General features: G+C 47.3%; 4 protein-coding genes across 7 annotated transcripts in view; 3 read left to right on the forward strand and 1 right to left on the reverse strand.

The window, feature by feature from the left end:
• dhfr (dihydrofolate reductase) overlaps window positions 1-564 on the forward strand; it is a 6,635-nt gene extending 6,071 nt beyond the window's left edge. Inside the window, exon 6 of the mRNA XM_041999091.1 lies at window positions 404-564. Coding sequence (XP_041855025.1) covers window positions 404-485 — 82 coding nt within the window. The 3' untranslated portion in view covers window positions 486-564. The remainder of the gene's footprint in view (window positions 1-403) is intronic.
• A 2,083-nt stretch (window positions 565-2,647) lies between these two features.
• Window positions 2,648-16,458, reverse strand: fam151b (family with sequence similarity 151 member B). Of its 4 annotated transcripts, XM_041999089.1 has the most exons (7): window positions 16,290-16,310; window positions 16,194-16,247; window positions 16,004-16,131; window positions 14,770-14,929; window positions 14,485-14,702; window positions 13,839-13,974; window positions 12,924-13,484 (listed from the first exon to the last, which is right to left on the reverse strand). In XM_041999089.1, exons 3-7 carry the CDS (start codon window positions 16,122-16,124, stop codon window positions 13,340-13,342), a joined length of 780 nt encoding a protein of 259 aa, XP_041855023.1. In that variant the 5' UTR covers window positions 16,125-16,131; window positions 16,194-16,247; window positions 16,290-16,310; the 3' UTR covers window positions 12,924-13,339. The 4 variants fall into 4 exon arrangements, 3 of the variants coding, with proteins under 3 accessions (XP_041855023.1, XP_041855022.1, XP_041855021.1); XR_006012029.1 differs by adding an exon at window positions 2,648-2,843 and having other exon boundaries at window positions 13,232-13,484; window positions 16,004-16,457; XM_041999088.1 differs by having other exon boundaries at window positions 16,194-16,458.
• Window positions 5,361-9,981, forward strand: ankrd34bb (ankyrin repeat domain 34Bb). The gene is made up of 2 exons (XM_041998703.1): window positions 5,361-5,563; window positions 8,691-9,981. Exons 1-2 carry the CDS (start codon window positions 5,361-5,363, stop codon window positions 9,979-9,981), a joined length of 1,494 nt encoding a protein of 497 aa, XP_041854637.1.
• Window positions 16,459-17,390: 932 nt separating the features above from the next.
• LOC121648760 (perforin-1-like) lies at window positions 17,391-18,284 on the forward strand. The gene is made up of 2 exons (XM_041999092.1): window positions 17,391-17,476; window positions 17,746-18,284. Exon 2 carries the CDS (start codon window positions 17,760-17,762, stop codon window positions 18,153-18,155), a length of 396 nt encoding a protein of 131 aa, XP_041855026.1. The 5' UTR covers window positions 17,391-17,476; window positions 17,746-17,759; the 3' UTR covers window positions 18,156-18,284.
• Window positions 18,285-19,610: the final 1,326 nt, after the last annotated feature.

Below are 19,610 nucleotides of genomic sequence, written 5' to 3' on the forward strand. Positions count from 1 at the left end.
GATTTTATCTTGATGGCCTTTATCATGTTTTGTTTTTTACATCTTGTCTCTTGTATTTTATTGTTTATTTCCTGTGAAATCTTTTGCTGTTTTGAATGTTATGTTTTATATTTTACAACCCTGCCTCTGGCGTGGTGGTTGGCACCGGTTCCTGTCACCGGTTCGCACCGGTTCCTGAGCTTTCTGCCTCACCGACGGTCTTCTCCATGGCTATAGGACGTAAACGTCGAACCCTCTGACCTCTCATGTCTCTGATGCCTTCCTTCACGCTGCCTTTTGAGTTTCCCTGGAGGACTAATAAAGTTTATTTAAGAGAATGTTTGATGGTTTATTGAGATGCTGTTACAGGATCCTCTGCTTGTTTTAAGTCTGACACTCGGGCTGAATCTGGTCTCCTCTGCAGGTTTCCTGGAGTCCCGTGTGAACTTCAGGAGGAGAACGGCATCCAGTACAGATACGAGGTGTACGAGAGCATCCAGCAGTGACTCGGAGCTCCGGCTCTTCATCTCAGTTCCAGCTGTGTTTTCAAACATGTTAATAAAGACTTTGGGTTGTTGAAGCGTTTCATGGCTCCTCTGCAGGTTCTTCTTTAGAGCTGGACGACAGTCAAAGTTTAAATGTCTGAATGGAAGTTCTGAACCACCATCAGAGGCGTCTCTGCTGCTTCTTGATACTCAAACACACTGATCAGGAAGTTCATTTGCTTTTTATTCTTTTTCATGTTTTTACAAAAACATTAAACGTTACGTACAATTCAGAAAAAGTGAAGCTCAGTTATTAACTAAAAGGCTCCAAACATAAACTCCATCACCAGTTAGTCGCCGTACACCTGAACTCAGCTGCCCCCCCCCCCCCCCCCCCCCACGGCAGCCGGAGGTCCTGCTCCCTGGAGCCGGTTCCGTCTGGGCGGGGGATCCGGCTCCCTGTGGATCTTGGTCACTAAGAGTTTCATGTGTGAGGAGCATCTTTGCACCTTGTGGACCAGAATCCTGCAGGTTTCTGGAAATGGTTGGTGCAGAACAACAAGCTGATGGAGAATAATTTCATTTGAGTCAGGTGCGTTGGAGCAGGAAACATCTAAAACCTGCAGGACCTGGACCAGGACCAGGATTGGGTTTGCATCCTGCAGCTCTGCCCCAGTGGTTCACGAGAAAAAGATTTTAGAATGAAACGATCAACATGTAAAATATTCAGTAAATATTTTCTAAGCACGTCTTTTACCAGGTTTTCTGTCTGGAGGCAACACGTTGAACTTCTAGAAGAATCTACGCATCATTTTTCTAACTACGTATAAAAACAAAGACCCGGCGCCACCATCTCATCTGTCTGAACACATTTCCTGCAGCCGTGTTGATTCCATCACGGCTCATCGAAGCCGACGCTGCTGCAGCCTTGAATCTTCCTCTGACGTCTTCGGCTGCTTTGTTCCTTCATCAGCAGTCTGAATACCTGAAGGTGAAAAGACTTCACACTTACCTGCGTAAAGACCGCCGTCTGCGCTGAGGCTGCTCAGAAAAGGCTGCGCAGTGATTGGCTGGCTGTTTCCTGCCGCTCTGATGCTCCTCCGGTCGGAGGTATTTCAGCCTTCACTCCCGCCTGGTTCCCAGCTGCCGTCAAGCTGCTCTGAATGAAACCGATTCAGGTAAGTTCAGCAATAAAATCTCCTTCCTCTGATCCATGTTTCTGAGTTCAGTCTGGAAAAAGGGTGTTTCAGCTTTTACTCTTTGTTTTCCTGTAGGAAAATATAACATCAGATTTCTGGTTATGTAGCAGAGCTGGATTTATGTCTTCCACATTCATGAATAAATGTGTGTGTGGAGAATATTTCTATCATGAGGATGGAAATAAAGTGAAGTGAGTCCGGAGCTCTGTTTTGGGTTATCGTTCTCCCTGAGAAGCACTGATGGCGTGGAGGAGGCGGGACCTCCTCAGTGTCTCCAGGGTGCAGTCGGGTGCTGGTGCCTGCAGGGGGCGCTGTGCTGTGGAAGCTCTGGATCAGTGACAGCGTCTGTTCCTCTGCCTCAGACGTCAGGCTGTCCAGCTCTGTGCCAACGAACAGGTGCATCCAGGAACGCTGCGTCCTTCTTGAGGCTGCTACAGGACTCGCTACTGTGGACTGGTAGAAGATCTGTTGCAGCTTCTTGCAGACGTTTGAAGGACACCAGCCTTCTGAGGAAGTACCTTGTCCTTGCCCTGGCAGTCCGATCCAGTTTATCCTCTAGCTGCACTGCCAGGTATTTGTAGGTGTGAGGCACCTCCACACAGTCCTCTTTGATGATGACCGGCTCTGGGTGCGGCCTGGGTCTCCGGAAGTCCACCACCATCTCCCTGGTCTTGGTGGTGTTGATCACAAGGTGGTTGGAGACACACCATGTGACAAAGTCCTGAATCAGGTCTCTGTACTTATCCTCCTGTCCTCTCCTGATACAACCCACAACGACTGTGTCGGCCGTGAACTTCTGTACTGAAGTCGGACGTAATGAAACCGTCTCCAGACGCACAGACCAGAAACCTTCTCTAGACATGAGGATCGAGATCTTTTGCAGCAGGACTGTTTTCAGGTTCTGGTTCCTGACCGGTTCCCTGTTGTGGTTCCATGCTCTGGTTTCAGGTTCTGGTTCCAGCTGGTCAGAATCACTTCTTCTCTGCTTTTCAGCTTCTTAAACTTTATCTGACGAGGTTTCCATGACGCCGAGCTGCAGCAGTCATCCGCTGTGGTAATCACACCTCGTTGCTATGGATACAGTCTGTCATCCTGCTCAAGGTCAGGAGTGGGCTGCAGCCCAACATGCAGACAGGCTGCTGAACGCAGATCAGTCAGGTTCTGGTTCCAGGTTCTGGTTCTGGAGAAAGAGGTACAGGATGACGATAATAATGAGGAGGATGGAAATGAGGATGGGAAAAGATGGATAAAGGAGGAAGGGATGGAGAGATGAGTGAGGGGATGGAGGGAGGATAAATGGATGATAGAGATGGAGAATATTGATGGATTAGGAAGAACAGAGGGATGAATGATAAAAGAGGAAGAGGGGTGATGAAGGAAGGGAGGGAGAGAAGATAAAAGGTGGCTGAATGAGGGTGAGGATGGAAGGAAGAAGGGGAGAGGAAGAGGATGGAAGTGAAATGGTGAGGACGGTAAAGGAAGCTGAGCAGGCGCCTCGTTTCTAAAGCTGGCGTACGTACAGAAACCAGCAGTTCTACTCAGCTTCTGGGACTTCTGAAAACCAGAGCTGGTGGGAGAAGGTCCCTCCCTCCACGGCTGCTCTGATCTGCTGTAAACACATCTGGAGAAACAGGAAACTGCGACACCAACGGTCCAGAATAAAACCAGAGATGATGAGACATTTGTTCAGAATCCAGCATTACCTTTCACACCAGGTTAGATATTCAAGCTGTTTGCAGACTCCAATAAAGACGCACATTAGATATTAACTCTCCTATGAGTACACGCTCACATGTACCAGACAGATTAATAATCATTACTATTAAATAACATGGTCGCCATGGAAACCTGCTCCTCAGTCAGGCTACAATCAGGTGTTTCCACCTGTAGCTGCTCAGAACATCGATGGTTGGATATAAAACGGCTCCCCAGAGCGTAAAGACCTACAACGGCTGATCTGGCTCTGCTGGACCACATGGAGCCAGACTCCAGAGGGACCAGGTTTACAGAGACCAGCAAGACTTCCTGCCTGGCTCATGACCCGGTTCCGACTGCCCTGTGCTGTGATGTTGGACCTCTGTGATGCTTTGGGCCCGGTGTTAGGGAGAACACCAGGAGAAACCAGGCCATGCTAGTCCTCTGCTAGTGCTAACTGGGTTTTCTGGCAACCGGCACCTTCCAGACGGACCCGACAGCCAGGTTGGAGATTTCACAGCCGACCTTCAGCCATGTTAGACGGCATCATCGGTTCGTCCCAACTTTACATGAACTTTCCTCTCTGGAGGAGAACAGGAAACAAAACGATGCAGTTTGCAGCAACGTCCGGTTTCTCCGATGGAATCACTGCAGGTGAAGCTTTAAAGCTGCATGAAGAACCAGGACCTGCTGTCATTAACCAAAACATTTTCATTCTCTAAAGGTCCAGATCATGTGTGGCTCATCGACCTGGGTCCACTAACTGAGGCGACTGCTTCATCTGCAGGATCTGCTCTTTATTCCGTTGTTGGAAACGAGGCTTCAGGCGGGTGATGGAAGCACCGGCCCGCTCTAGGTTCTGGTGTCTGCAGACGTCTTTCTGAACCAGTCGTCCAGCATATAGCAGCCAGTAAAAGAACAGGTGGAAAGTAGCTCCGGTCCTTCATTCTAAGGCCCAGCAGAGCGGGACCAGACTGGAGGCTGGAGGTCTAGAAGTGATGCAACGCTTAGGAAACACGTAGAAGAGTTTTTATTTCTCCACAAAGCTTTTTAGTGGCGTCCCAGTTTCCCTCCAGCCTTCATCTCCTGCAGCTCCTTGTCCACCTGGTTAATAGCGGTGATGGTTCCCTCTGCACCTGCAGGACTTCCTCTGAGGACACGGCTTCTCTGTGCTGGGTGGAGTCTCTGGCCTCACCCTCTCCACCCACAGCTGTAGCCCCGCCCACCCAGCTGTAGCCCCGCCCATCCAGCTGGAACACCAGGAACTAGAAAGAAATACTAAATAAACACTAAATAAACTGCTAGCAGTCTCAGGTGTATCTGTACATGTTCGTTTTCTAGATGAAAACAAAGGAATAAATGAGCTGGTCCTCTCTGGCGTGTCTTCCGGCGTTGACAGCATCTCCACCTGCTGCCTCCACCTTTCTGACCTGGTGATGACCACGGTGTCCCCACCAGATAAAACCTGGTCTAGTTTTCCAACGTGGTCCATCAGGACCTCAGTCCCACATTCTGGAGAAATCCTCTTCTTCCCTCTTTTTCCTCCTGAGCCAGCATGGAAATGATGTGATGAATATTTATTACAGGCGGTCACCTGACCTTTTGTAGCACCATGTGGGCGGGGCAAGGCGTTTCCTCACGTGCTCCAACTTTACAGTTGATTCTGATTTATGAACAGATGTGGGACGTGCGTGTATGCTTTTATAAATCTGGAAGTTTTTGTGTTTTCCCTGCGTACGCCTCCTATAGACTGCTTTGCTACGCTCAGGTTTAGACATGAGGACCCTGGAGATTAGAGGTGGAGGTGTGGCCTGTTAACCAGTTAACTAAGTTATTTAAAGTGAATGAATAGCAGTCATGCAGCAGTTTCCTCCCTCCAGGTTTCAGTGTTGTGATGACCCAGAAGGAAGTGTCTCAGATTGTCTTCTGATTGGTGAATACTCTCTGTCTCTTCCTCCTTGCAGGAGCTAAACTTGATCATCTTCAAGCGAAGGTCAGTGAGATGGATGAACCACCAGAGGTTCAGACAGATTGTAATTCCCTGCTGAGAGCCGTCTACCTGAGTCGATTGCGTCTCACCCGGCTGCTCCTGGAGGGCGGGGCTTACATCAACGAGAGTAACGAACATGGAGAAACTCCCCTGATGATCGCCTGCAAGACCCGACACACAGACCCGCAGAGTGTTCCGAAGATCAAGATGGTTCGGTGAGTCCTGGAAAGACAGAAATGCAGCCGAATCGAGTAAAGACGAGTCTCTGTAAAATGTAAATAAAGCAGAATCTCATCATCTTCTATTCCCAGTAGAAGATCAGCAACATGTCAGAGGATGAAACCGAGACGTTTCACCGTGTGATGGAAAATATGAGCTGATAGTGAATCTGATGCAGCAACACGTCTGTAAAAAGTAGTTCCAGGGTGGTGTTCAGCATGGTGTAAAAAGTAGTTCCAGGGTGATGTTCAGCATGGTGTAAAAAGTAGTTCCAGGGTGGTGTTCAGCATGGTGTAAAAAGTAGTTCCAGGGTGATGTTCAGCATGGTGTAAAAAGTAGTTCCAGGGTGATGTTCAGCATGGTGTAAAAAGTAGTTCCAGGGTGATGTTCAGCATGGTGTGAAAAGTAGTTCCAGGGTGATGTTCAGCACGGTGAAAAAAGTAGTTCCAGGGTGGCGTTCGGCATGGTGTAAAAAGTAGTTCCAGGGTGATGTTCGGCATGGTGTAAAAAGTAGTTCCAGGGTGATGTTCGGCATGGTGTAAAAAGTAGTTCCAGGGTGATGTTCAGCATGGTGTGAAAAGTAGTTCCAGGGTGATGTTCAGCACGGTGAAAAAAGTAGTTCCAGGGTGGCGTTCAGCATGGTGTAAAAAGTAGTTCCAGGGTGATGTTCAGCATGGTGTAAAAAGTAGTTCCAGGGTGACGTTCAGCATGGTGTAAAAAGTAGTTCCAGGGTGATGTTCAGCATGGTGTAAAAAGTAGTTCCAGGGTGGTGTTCAGCACGGTGTAAAAAGTAGTTCCAGGGTGATGTTCAGCATGGTGTAAAAAGTAGTTCCAGGGTGGTGTTCAGCATGGTGTAAAAAGTAGTTCCAGGGTGATGTTCAGCATGGTGTAAAAAGTAGTTCCAGGGTGATGTTAAGCATGGTGTAAAAAGTAGTTCCAGGGTGGCGTTCAGCATGGTGTAAAAAGTAGTTCCAGGGTCGTGTTCGGCACGGTGTAAAAAGTAGTTCCAGGGTGATGTTCAGCATGGTGTAAAAAGTAGTTCCAGGGTGGTGTTCAGCGTGGTGTAAAAAGTAGTTCCAGGGTGATGTTCAGCATGGTGTAAAAAGTAGTTCCAGGGTGGTGTTCAGCACGGTGTAAAAAGTAGTTCCAGGGTGGTGTTCAGCATGGTGTAAAAAGTAGTTCCAGGGTGATGTTCAGCACGGTGTAAAAAGTAGTTCCAGGTTGGTGTTCAGCATGGTGTAAAAAGTAGTTCCAGGGTGGTGTTCAGCATGGTGTAAAAAGTAGTTCCAGGGTGGTGTTCAGCATGGTGTAAAAAGTAGTTCCAGGGTGATGTTCAGCACGGTGTAAAAAGTAGTTCCAGGTTGGTGTTCAGCATGGTGTAAAAAGTAGTTCCAGGGTGGTGTTCAGCACGGTGTAAAAAGTAGTTCCAGGGTGGTGTTCAGCATGGTGTAAAAAGTAGTTCCAGGGTGATGTTCAGCACGGTGTAAAAAGTAGTTCCAGGTTGGTGTTCAGCATGGTGTAAAAAGTAGTTCCAGGGTGGTGTTCAGCATGGTGTAAAAAGTAGTTCCAGGGTGGTGTTCAGCATGGTGTAAAAAGTAGTTCCAGGGTGATGTTCAGCACGGTGTAAAAAGTAGTTCCAGGTTGGTGTTCAGCATGGTGTAAAAAGTAGTTCCAGGGTGGTGTTCAGCATGGTGTAAAAAGTAGTTCCAGGGTGGTGTTCAGCATGGTGTAAAAAGTAGTTCCAGGGTGGTGTTCAGCATGGTGTAAAAAGTAGTTCCAGGGTGGTGTTCAGCATAGTGTAGCATCTCTTCTTCTAACATGTCTGGAAACGTCTGGGAAGTGAGGAGACCAGTTGCTGGAGTTTTAGGAGAGGAATGTTGTCCCATTCTGGTCTGATGCAGGATTCTAGCTGCTCTACAGTCCTGGACCTTGGTTGCTGGGTTTCTGCTTCCATGATGGTCCAGATGTTGTGTACTGGTTAAAGGTCTGGACTGCAGGCAGGCCAGTTCAGCAGCCGGACTCTTCTCCTGTGAAGCCATGCTGCTGTGATGGATGCAGGATGTGGTTCAGCATCATCTTGCTGAAATCTGCAAGGTCTTCCCTGAAAGAGACGTTGTCTGGATGGGAGCAGATGTTGCTCTAAAACCTCCATGTACTTTTCAGCATTGATGGAGCTTCACAGATGTGGAAGCTGCCCACGCCATAGGCACTAATGCAGCCCCATCCCATCAGAGATGCAGCTTTTCACCTGTCCACTGATAACAAGCTGGATGCTCCCTCTCCTCTTTAGTCTGCAGGACACGCCGTCCATGTTTCCACAAACTAGTTCACATCTTCATCCAGGTTTCCACTTTGCCTCAGACCATTTTAAATGAGCTTTAGTCCAGAGAAGATGGAAGAAGCTGGTTCTGGATCCTGTTCACATCTGGATTCTTCTCTGCATGATGGAGCTTTAACCTGCGTTTGTGGGTTTCAGGGTGAACTGTGTTCACAGACAGTGGTTTCTGGAAGTCTTCCTGAGTCCATGCAGTGGTTTCCAGTAGAGAATCATGTCTGCTTTTAATGCAGAAGATCACCAGCATCTAGCCTTGTCCCATGCATACAGAGATTCCTCCTGATTCTCTGAATCTTCTGATGATGTTCTACACTGTAGGTGGAGGATCTTCAAAGTCTGAGGAATATTTTTCAGAAATTGTTACAGTTTTAGATCCAGTTTGTCTCAGATTGGTGAAGCTCTGTCCATCTTTCCATCTGAGAGACTCTGCCTCTCTGAAATGCTCCTTTTATACCAGTCATGTTACTGACCTGTTGCCAGGTAACCTGGTTAGTTGTCCAATGCTCCTCCAGGTGTTTCTGGTTTGTACCAGGTACATTTCCAGCCTTTTGTTGCTCCTGTTCCAACTTTTTCCATCAGATTCACTATCAGCTCATATTTTCATCTCATGGTGAAACGTCTCCGTTTCATCCTCTGAGACGTTGTTGTTCTGCTACTGGGAATAAAATATGTTGATGAGGTTTGAGAATCACTGGATTGTGGATTTATTTACATTTTTCACATCGTCGAGCAGTTTTGGAGTTGAAGTACCGACTGTGTCTCCTGAGGATGATCTCTGTTCCCGTCAGGTATCTCCTGGAGAGCGGTGCTGATCCAAACATTCAGGACAAGACGGGGAAAACGGCTCTGATCCATGCATGTCTGGAGCAAAGCGGGTCAGAAGTTCTGTTGCTGCTGCTGAGCAGTGGAGCTGATCCGACTCTGGAGGACCACGCTGGCTTGTCAGCGTTGGTTTACGCGGTCGGTTCGGGAAACCAGGAAGTCCTTAACGTGCTTCTAGATGCCTGTAAGGTGAGAGGGAAAGAGGTCATCATCATTCCTTCCAACAAGATGCCTCCTGGACAACAGAAGACAAAGCAGTACTTCAACGTTCCTCCACCTCCTGATCTGGAGGAACATCTCCATCACACCCCAGCATCCTGCTGCATGTCGCCACTTGAGGCCCAGATGCAGCACTCCTTAGGAACCAGATCTTTTCATTTTGGGGAGTCTACTGAGGTCACATCTCAGCCAGGTTCTCCCACCCAACGTCTGAGTCCTTCACGTGGTTCTGGTGTGGATAAGCAGCTTTATCTCCACAGGATGCCATCAGAACTCGGGTCCAAGAGTCTGACCCAACTGCACCATCAGAAGCAGGTTGCCTCCTCTCCTGAGGAGGAGCTATCTCTCAGAAGTCCTGCTCCATGTGGAAGACCACCAGCTGTCTCCCGTCACCACAGCATAGATGTCCAAGACACTGCAGGGCTCCAGAAAGCTCTGGAGAATATGTCTGTAGCCGAGAACAGAAGAGGAAGGAGAGCGTTCGGTAGGAAGATGTCGTGTGACGGCGCTGCCACTTCTTTACATTCGACTTCACACCCCAGCCTGCACAGAGACAGCCTCCCGGTCCCGAACGGGTCCAGTTCTGTGGATGAGGATCATCTCAAACAGCTGAACATCGAGGAACGTCACCACTACAGCTCCGACTTTCCAGAGAGGCAGAAACTGGTCCACAGCAGACCCTCCATCCTGTTTGGATCCAGGGAGTCCTTGGACAGGTCCGTCCAGCAACGAGGTCCAGCAGGACTGGAGCGAAGAGGTTCAGGAGCTTTTCTTCTGGATCATATCGCCCACACTCGGCCCGGATACCTCCCACCTCTCAATCCCCACGCTCCCATCCCAGATATTGGCTTCAGTTCTGGCTTTTCCTACCCACTCAGTGGCAGTAAAAAAACACTAAGTGGTCTTCTAACTAGCTCCAAACCGGCTCTCCACCAGGACCTGAAAGCTAAGAGGATTCTGTGGAGACGCCACTCCATGCAGAGTGAGCAGATCCAAAAGCTTTGCCACTTCCAGGAAACGTCTGGACTCACGGAATAATCCCAAATGTTAGATAATCTGGGATTAAAGACCTGAAACAGTCTGATCTGAAAATATGATTCGGTTTTATTTTTTTTATCTCCACAATCTTTAGTGTCTCTGACCGACAGATTTTAATTGTTGGTCCAAATATTTCACCAAACTGACAACGAAGGATTTAACTGGGATCTCGAGTGATTTTACCCTTGATTCAGTTTCACAAAAGCAGCCACACATTAGTTACCATGGAGATTTATGCTAGCCTGCTCCAGACCAGGCTAAAACCCAAGCTAACAACCATGCTAACAGTCAGGCTAACAACCAAGCTAACAGCTAAGCTAACAGTCAGGCTAACAGCCATGCTATCAGTCAGACTAACAGCCATGCTAAGAACCAACCAAGCTAACAGTCAGGCTAACAACCAAGCTAACAGCTAAGCTAACAGTCAGGCTAACAGCCATGCTAAGAACCAACCAAGCTAACAGCTAAGCTAACAGTCAGGCTAACATCCATGCTATCAGTCAAGCTAACAACCATGCTAACAGTCAGGCTAACAGCCATGCTAAGAACCAACCAAGCTAACAGTCAGGCTAACAACCAAGCTAACAGCTAAGCTAACAGTCAGGCTAACAGCCATGCTATCAGTCAGACTAACAACCACTCTAACAGTCAGACTATCAGCCAGGCTAAGAGTCATGCTAAGAAACAACCAAGCTAACAGTCTGGCTAACATTGTTTGGTTGATTATTTAGTTCATTGAACAAAGACCATGTACAGCGGCATTGATCACAGAGGAAGATATGCGTTGTGCCCAAGCAGCAACCTCCGCCTGTAAAATGTGAAGCCTATGCAGAAGTACAAATAAACTGCAGTTCCCCCCTCATCCACTAGGGGCTCCAAAACAGAGCAAATCCCCATAGACTCCCATGTTAAAAAGACTTCACAGCAGAAATAAACATGTTTAAAGCCTGGTACAAAAATCCATTTTAGGATTAAAAGGTCAAGTTTATCTTCATGACAACTGTGAGGGGGGTGAATTTTTTTCTAACTCATCTGTTTGGATGTTATTTAATCTTGAAATTCGGCATAATTAGGGGCGTGTCCTTTTGATTGACAGGTATCCAATATCCATGGCAAGAAGGGAGTGCAGCACAACCGCGGTTTTTAGTCGGCTAACAGCGTGTCTTAGCTTTAGCCCGCATACCTCCGTTAGCTGGTTAGCTACTGTTGCTCGGAGTTAGCTCGGTTAGCTCTTAGCTCTAGGCAGCTCGGAGTTTCATAGATGTCAATCATCCACCCCCGCTCACAGTCCCACTCTCAGCTCTGCCACTTTGCCAATTTTTGGACTAACGTCACGCGTGACGCTACCAAGATGGTGACGGTGGGAACGCCCAACGAGCTTCCCTTTGGGTTTCAGAAACCTACGGGTGACACCACAGAGGCTCCGCCCATCTTTTATATACAGTCTATGGTTGTACCAGATTTCCATCTGCAGTCCCTAAAACACACACAGGTATATTACACATAAAAATACAGTAAAATAAATAAATAATATAATATACATGGGTATATCTATATCTATATATATCTATCTATCTAGATAGATAGATAGATAGATAGATAGATAGATAGATAGATAGATAGGCATTTTTTTAATAGTAAAAATCTGATTTTTAATCAGATTCAGATTAAAACCACAACCAGATTATTCCTGTTTATTTGGAACATGTGTAAATCCGGAATATGGTGTTAGCCGTTTTGCCTCCTCTACATTCTCTAACGCGATCCGTGAGCCCACAAACCGAACCTTAGAAGCAGCTCCTGTTTTCCAGACGCCGGTGAAACGTGGTGAGGCCTCCGATGAAACGTGGCGGCTCTGGCGCCTCATTAATCAAAATGTACGTAGCAAACCAAACTACAGGCGGCACAAAAAGCAAATGCTGCACTTCTACTTCCAGATTTATCAAAGCGTGCACACGCACGTCCTGCACCTGTTTCCGTTTATAAACCAGAATCAACTCTAAATTTGGTGCACGGGAGGGAGAGCCTTGCCCCGCCCACATGGTCAGGTGGACACTTGTAATACATATTCATCACATCATTTCCATGACGGCTCGGGAGGGAAAAAGAGGAAAGTGGAATTTTTTGGGGTGTGAGACAGAGATCCTGATGGAGCACGTTGGAAAAAGTAAAAATGTTTAACTGGTGGACACGGCGTGGACGTTACTGGTGTCAGAAAGACAGAATAGTGGCAGCAGGTGGAGACGCTGTCATCACAGAGTCAGAAGGAAGAAACGCCAGAGACGTCGGAACGTACGGATGGATATCTCAGTCGGTAGAACATCCGTCTGCCATGCAGGAGATGGAAGTTTGATTCCCAGAGTGGTGAATTTCTTTGGAGAAAAGCGTCTGCTAAATGACATTAATGATGCCGGTAATTTGTTTTAATTTATAAATTAAATATGTACAGATCTATCTGAGATCGGTAGCAATTTTTTTAGTTCTTTCTAGTTGCTGGGTGCTCCAGCTGGGTGGGCGGGGCTCCAGCTGGGTGGGCGGTGCAGAGGGACACAATCACCGCTATTAACCAGGTGAACAAGGAGTTGCGGGAAATAAAGACGTGTGGACAGAAATGAGGACAAGAATAAAAACATTGTGTAAGAATAAATAAAGGAAATCCTCCTCTTGTGTGTTTCGTTAGCGTAGCATCACTTCTAGACCTCCAGCCTCCAGTCTGGTCCCGCTCTGCTGGACTGAAGGACCAAAGCTACTTTCCACACTGATGCTACATGCTGGCAGCAGACTGGCTCCTTATTTATCTGGATGGTTTTATAACATGAAGTTTTGTTTCACAATGACAGAACATGTTTTAGTGGTTGAGCTTCTTATTAACATCATCTCCCTTTTTCCTGGAAATTCTGTTTTCCCCGAGCGTGGCTCTTAGGAGGATTAATATGGAATGTGTCTTTATTCATTTCTGCAAACAGCTTTAATATCTAACATGTGGTGTGGAAGGTAATAGTGGATTGTGTACAGCTGTCTCACATTTCACATCATTGGTTTTATTCTGGACCGGTGGTGTCACCTTTTCCCGTTTCTCTAGATTTTGTGCGTACGCCTGAGTCAGAGTTGCCGTGGAGGAAGGAACATTTTCCCATCAAGTTTGGTTTTTATAAATCCCAGAAGTTGACTATATTTGGCGTACGCCGGTTTTTGTTCCTACGCCAGCTTTAGAAATGAGGCTCCTGGTCTCCTTCAGGGAAAACCTCACTTCTAAGGTCCAGGAACAGGGACTCCTCCTAGATCCTCAGACCAGGAACCAGGGGGAGTTCATGGAGGACCACAAGAAGTTAAACCTCCATCCAGCAGCTGCTTCCGGTTATTGTCTCACTGCCGTCAGCTGCGTTCTGACAGAATCCGGAAGGTCGTAATAAATCCGGCTCACATCAAACTCTTCCCTGTAGGCCAGCAGGTCCTGAGCTCTGAACTCATCACTGTGTCCGGTCCACACGGTCAGAGAGTATCTGTGGATGAGACACACCTACGTTACACCCAAGGGGTTTCCATGATACAGGATTAAAGGAAAGTCTTGTTTAATTTGATAAATCTGGCTCATCAAGGTGACAGTTTTGGTCCATCATCGTGGTCTCAGCTGAGTTACCACGGTAACTAGAGCTGGAGAAGTCACCACTAGTTACCATGGTAACTAGAGCTGGAGAAGCCACCACTGACTCCCTTACTCTGCAGCATCATCCTCATTATGTTAGTACAACAACACGGTTAGAATCCTTTAACACGACCACTAAGCACCGTGTAGGGTACTGTCCATCCCGGGAACACTCCTGGTATTCCCGGTGACCCCTATGACTGATACTCACCGGTCCGACTGCTGCAGCAGCCAGGACAGCTGGGAGAAAGACTGGGCCAGTAGGGCGGCTCGTACTGGGAAGGTGATTGGATGTCTGAGGTTCCTACACCTCTCCTCCATTAGATGGACCATGTCCCAGCTGTAACCTGGAAAACATCCAGAACAAGAACCTGAAGGTCTTCTCTGCTCCTGAAACTGAATAAACACACCCACTCCCACCAGAGAGCAGACGTCCCATGATGCAATGGGTTCCTCTCCACCCCCACCCAGTCCAAGAAGATGGTAGTCCTTCCTGGCTCTGGTCCTGATGGAGCTTTCCTTCCTGGTTCTAGTCCTAATGGAGGTTTTCCTTCCTGGTTCTGGTCCTGATGGAGGTTTTCCTTCCCGGTTCTAGTCCTGATGGAGGTTTTCCTTCCTGGTTCTGGTCCTAATGGACGTTTTCCTTCCTGGTTCTGGTCCTGATGGAGGTTTTCCTTCCCGGTTCTAGTCCTGATGGAGGTTTTCCTTCCTGGTTTTTTTGCCAGCAGGTTTTAGCTGGATGTTTCAGTTCTAGAAAACCACGTTTTATTTATGAGTTTGATGGAATAGTCAGCTTCGCTGGGGCTCCAGCAGAACTCTGGTGAAACTGTTGGCGGTAATCTGGAGACAATACTGACCTGGGTTTGGTCCTCCAGCAGTCCACCCTGTGGTCCAGCCCAGAGACAGCACGATGTGAGCGGGGAGGGCTGAGACAGCAGAGAGGAACGCTTCGGCCTCCACAGGTCTGGCCTGGCCTCCAGGGCCACAGAGGATGTCTGCATTGATCCACAGAGGCTGGCTCGCACCGTCCAGCCAGTTCACCAGCAGAGCCAGAGAGGGAGACAGCGCCTCCAGGCTGCACGGAGGACAAACATCATCAGCATCATCATCACACTCTGAGGAGGAAGAGGGGCTCCTCTCACCTCTTAAAGTCCAGTTTTAGTCCCTGGTGGTGTGTCTTCACCTCCTCCAGCCACTCCCTCAGGGTGATGTCACTGTCAGTGTCAGGAGGATGAGCCATGATTGGCTCTTTGGGATCGTAACCTCTCATGATGACGTCAGCCTCCATCATATGAGATGATCCTGAGGATGAAGCGTAATCCTGGCTAATAATTATTAATATTTATTACTGAAACCATCCCCAGAGTTCAGCTCAGATCTGTGTGGACAAGCTAGCTGCATGCTAACGTCCTCATCTTTCAGGGATAAAGGCCCCACTAACCCACCAACTAACTACCACCCTACTAACTACCAGCCCACTAACTACCACCCTGCTAACTCCCATCCCACTAACTACCACCCCACAAACAACCACCCCGCAAACTACCACCCTACTAACTACCAGCCCACTAACTACCACCCCACTAACAACCACCCCGCAAACTACCACTCTGCTAACTACCAGCCCACTAACTACCACCCTGCTAACTCCCATCCCACTAACTACCACCCCACTAACAACCACCCCGCAAACTACCACCCTACTAACTACCAGCCCACTAACTACCACCCTGCTAACTCCCATCCCACCAACTACCACCGTGTTAACTACCACCCCACTAACTACCACCCCGCTAACTACCACCCTGCTAACTACCACCCTGCTAACCTCTACCACCAGCCTGACGAGCAGGACATGAGAAGGTCTGTTAGTTTTATGTCAAATAAATGCTCCAACCAGTTAATTAAATTCATTCTTGAGAAAACAGAACAAAAACTATTAAAAGAAAATCTAAATTCAAGAATGAAAAGGAGCAGAAAGAAAATCTCTCAACGGTCCATTTTTTACATAAATTTATACAAGAACAAACATGTTGAATAAAATAAAGTTAATATTCCCACACACATCTACCTGGACCTGAACTAGCAGGTCCTGTCTGGCAGCCACCAGGAAACACCTGAGGATGATTTTACCTGCTCCATCGACCACAGAAAGACCGCGGCGACGTTCACTGATAATCTGATCAAACTGTATTTGAAGTCTGACCGATGATTGGATTATTAGATGTAAAATGACATGTGTTCTTGCAGTAAAGTCAGCCAGGTTTATTATAACAAATGAAAATTAAAAAGGAAATGTTACTTTAGAAATGTTTGTTGCGCCCTGTCAGTTTGGGGTGTCTGAACTGCCCAGCTGCACGTGAAGGCACCGCCCACCTGTTAGAGCCTCGGTGAGCCTCGACCTGCTGTTGACCGCGTGAGACCAGCTCAGCTGGGCGGCGTCTCTCCTCGGTATCCGGTTCTGGTTCAGGAAGTACAGCAGCGTCTGATCCCACATCGTTTCTCTCCGGTTCCACTGTCCAGTTCACTGTCCGGTTCTACTTCCGGTTCCACTGTCCAGTTCACTGTCCGGTTCTACTTCCGGTTCCACTGTCCAGTTCTCTGTCCGGTTCTACCGCCTCAGGACGGCTTAAAAACGGCGAACCGAGCCGGCGTTCCAGCTGGAGAACCGATAATTGTTCGTATTTCTGATTGACCTCATTAATAAACAATCGATCAGCACGCGAGAACAACAGTAAATAATCCGCTTTGGCGAGTTTTTCTTCTTCTGTTACTTCTTCGTGCTGGTTGGGAACTAGCTGGGAGGTGTGTTACCGCCATCTAGTGGACTGGTGTGGAACAGAAAACAAAAGGGAACAATAATTGAACTAAAAGAAATTTTTAAATTATACAAGAAACCACGAAGGAAAAAGAATCGTTTACTATAAAATAAAATAATTAAACTGTTTTTTTCTGTTTGTGGCTTCTTTTTATGATAAAAATTTCACAATGTTTTTACCGTATCGATCCGACTGTGTGAGGGTCTGAGGAAACACCTATAAAAGCGCTAAACAGCCGATATGCAGGCTTCAGAAAAGAGCTATAAGGACAACAAATGAAGCAGGATACAGAAAGCACACAAACCTGCTTTTAAAAAACCAAACAAGCTGAGATTTATGGACTTGGTAAATTTACAGCACAAATAATGTACAAAGCAAGAAATAAAGCAAACATATCCAAGAACGTCCACAGAAAGGAAGGAGGCTGTAATCTACGGGAGATCTGTTTTAAACACAAAGTAAGAAGATTGAAAAGTGTGTGCGTCTCATGCTGTGGGGTGAGTGTGGAACAGTCTGCAGCAGGACACCCAGCAAAGCACAAACATTTAAAAAGCTCTAAAAAATCATTGTGAGAAAGTAAATGTAGGAGGAGGCATAAAAATACATGAGCATGTGGGATAAGTGGATCTGGATATTTATGGCGTCTACATGTGTTTATACACACAAAGAAAACGTGTTTACTTCTTCCCGATCCTTTTTCAAACTTTATATGATAATTTGATGATACAATATTATATATTTTTTCTTTTGGTACCTAGTTTCTCTTTCATCCCTTCCTGAGCCTGCTGGTAGCTCCTGTTATACCTTCAGCCTACGTTTATATTCCTGCACTCTAATAAAATCCACCTAATCCTGCATGTTGCCTCCAGCAGATTCACGGTATCAAACCCTCGGAATCATGTTGCATAACGCTGAGAACAGAGCAGGCTGTGGTACGGGGGGTGGGGGTGGGGCAGCCTGATTAAGCCCCCCATTATAAATACAAGGAGCAGCGTTTGCAGGGCTTAGAAGCAAAGTTTGAAGAAGACAGGTAAGATCAGATCTTTTTCTTCTTAGTTTAGGACATCAGATATATCGATCATATAAAAAGGTGGGCTTTCTTCTTTTGGACCGGACTCTCATCCAGCTGAGCCGACATCTTCATCATCGACCTTCATCTTTAGTTCTGATGGAAGTCCAGCTCCCTCCTGAAGACCAGCTGGTCTCGGAGCTTCTTATTTTCTTGTTCATGGGTTCAGTAGAAGTTGTGAGGATGTAAACATGAGAAGATGCTGAAGGTTTCCTCTTTCTGCTCCTCAGCTTCCAGAACAGCCATGGCCTCCAGGCTTCCTCTCCTCCTGCTGCTCCTCTCCATCGTGGGCTCATCCTGGTCCCAGCTGAGGGTCTACAACCTCCAGGCCAGCGACCTTCCCTCCGACTTGTTCGGAACCACTGACGGCTACGTCAAGGTGTTCAGTGGCTCGTTGTCTCTGGGGAAGACGTCGGTCCGTAACAACAACCCTAACCCCTGGTGGGAGGAGGAGTTCTCCCACTTCAAGGCCAAGCAGGGCGACACCCTGAAGCTGGAGGTCCATGACAAAGACATCCTGTTCGACGACCTGATCGGAGTCTGCTCCCGTCAGATCAAAGAAGGAACCCACAGCCATGACTGCTACCTGAAGAAAGGTGGAACGCTCCACTACAGCTACACCCTGAGCGGGTCCAACTGAGCATCACCAGAACCGGCCTCAGACATCAGCTGAGAACCTCCTCCCAGTCCCTCACCCCTCCATCACGACGTCTGAGCCAAGACATGATCACCGCCGTCAGTACATGACGAAATAAAGATGATGCAAGCAGTTTCCTCTGTGTTCTGTTATCTACTGAATAATAACAATGGGGCAGATTTTTAAACAGAAATATCAAATTAAAAGTGAATAAATTATTTTATTCATAGATACAAAATGATTTAGAAAAGAATAAATTCTTCTGGAAATGAAAAAAATAAATAAAAAAGCTCCATAAAACATTTTATTGGAAATAAAACGAGAAATAATTGAGTTCTGATAAAAAGCTGCAGGTTCAGCAGACCTGCAGGTTTCTGGGAGTTTCCTCCAGAGTCCTCCAGACTCTGCCTCCAGGTTTAGTTCCGACTCTGGGAACAAGAGATAGACCTGACCCGGATGACCTGAGGGATCTGGGTCATAACCAGGGGTTAAACTAAGCCAGTACGATCCGGTACTGGTACCAGGAGACGGAGAGTGGCTGCCTGTTCTTCTGGAAATGAAAAAAACACAAATTTATTTGGAAGAAGCAGCAGAAACATGAAGTTAGGCCTGAAAACATCATCCTGTCTGATCTTCATCCATCCATCCATCCATCAATCCTTCCACCCAACATCCATCCATCCATCCATCCATCCATCCATCCATCCATCCATCCATCCATCCATCAATCCTTCCACCCAACATCCATCCATCCATCCATCCATCCATCCATCCATCAATCCTTCCACCCAACATCCATCCATCCATCCATCCATCCATCAATCCTTCCACCCAACATCCATCCATCCATCAATCCTTCCACCCAACATCCATCCATCCTTCCATCCATCCATCAATCCTTCCACCCAACATCCATCCATCCATCCATCCATCCATCCATCCATCCATCCATCAATCCTTCCACCCAACATCCATCCATCCATCAATCCTTCCACCCAACATCCATCCATCCATCCATCCATCCATCCATCCATCCATCAATCCTTCCACCCAACATCCATCCATCCATCAATCCTTCCACCCAACATCCATCCATCCTTCCATCCATCCATCAATCCTTCCACCCAACATCCATCCATCCATCCATCCATCCATCCATCCATCCATCCATCAATCCTTCCACCCAACATCCATCCATCCATCAATCCTTCCACCCAACATCCATCCATCCTTCCATCCATCCATCAATCCTTCCACCCAACATCCATCCATCCTTCCATCCATCCATCAATCCTTCCACCCAACATCCATCCATCCATCCATCCATCCATCCTTCCACCCAACATCCATCCATCCTTCCATCCATCCATCAATCCTTCCACCCAACATCAATCCATCCATCCATCCATCCATCCATCAATCCTTCCACCCAACATCCATCCATCCTTCCATCCATCC

The sequence above is a fragment of the Melanotaenia boesemani genome, chromosome 11 (genome assembly GCF_017639745.1).
Source record: "Melanotaenia boesemani isolate fMelBoe1 chromosome 11, fMelBoe1.pri, whole genome shotgun sequence".
Taxonomy (NCBI): domain Eukaryota; kingdom Metazoa; phylum Chordata; class Actinopteri; order Atheriniformes; family Melanotaeniidae; genus Melanotaenia; species Melanotaenia boesemani.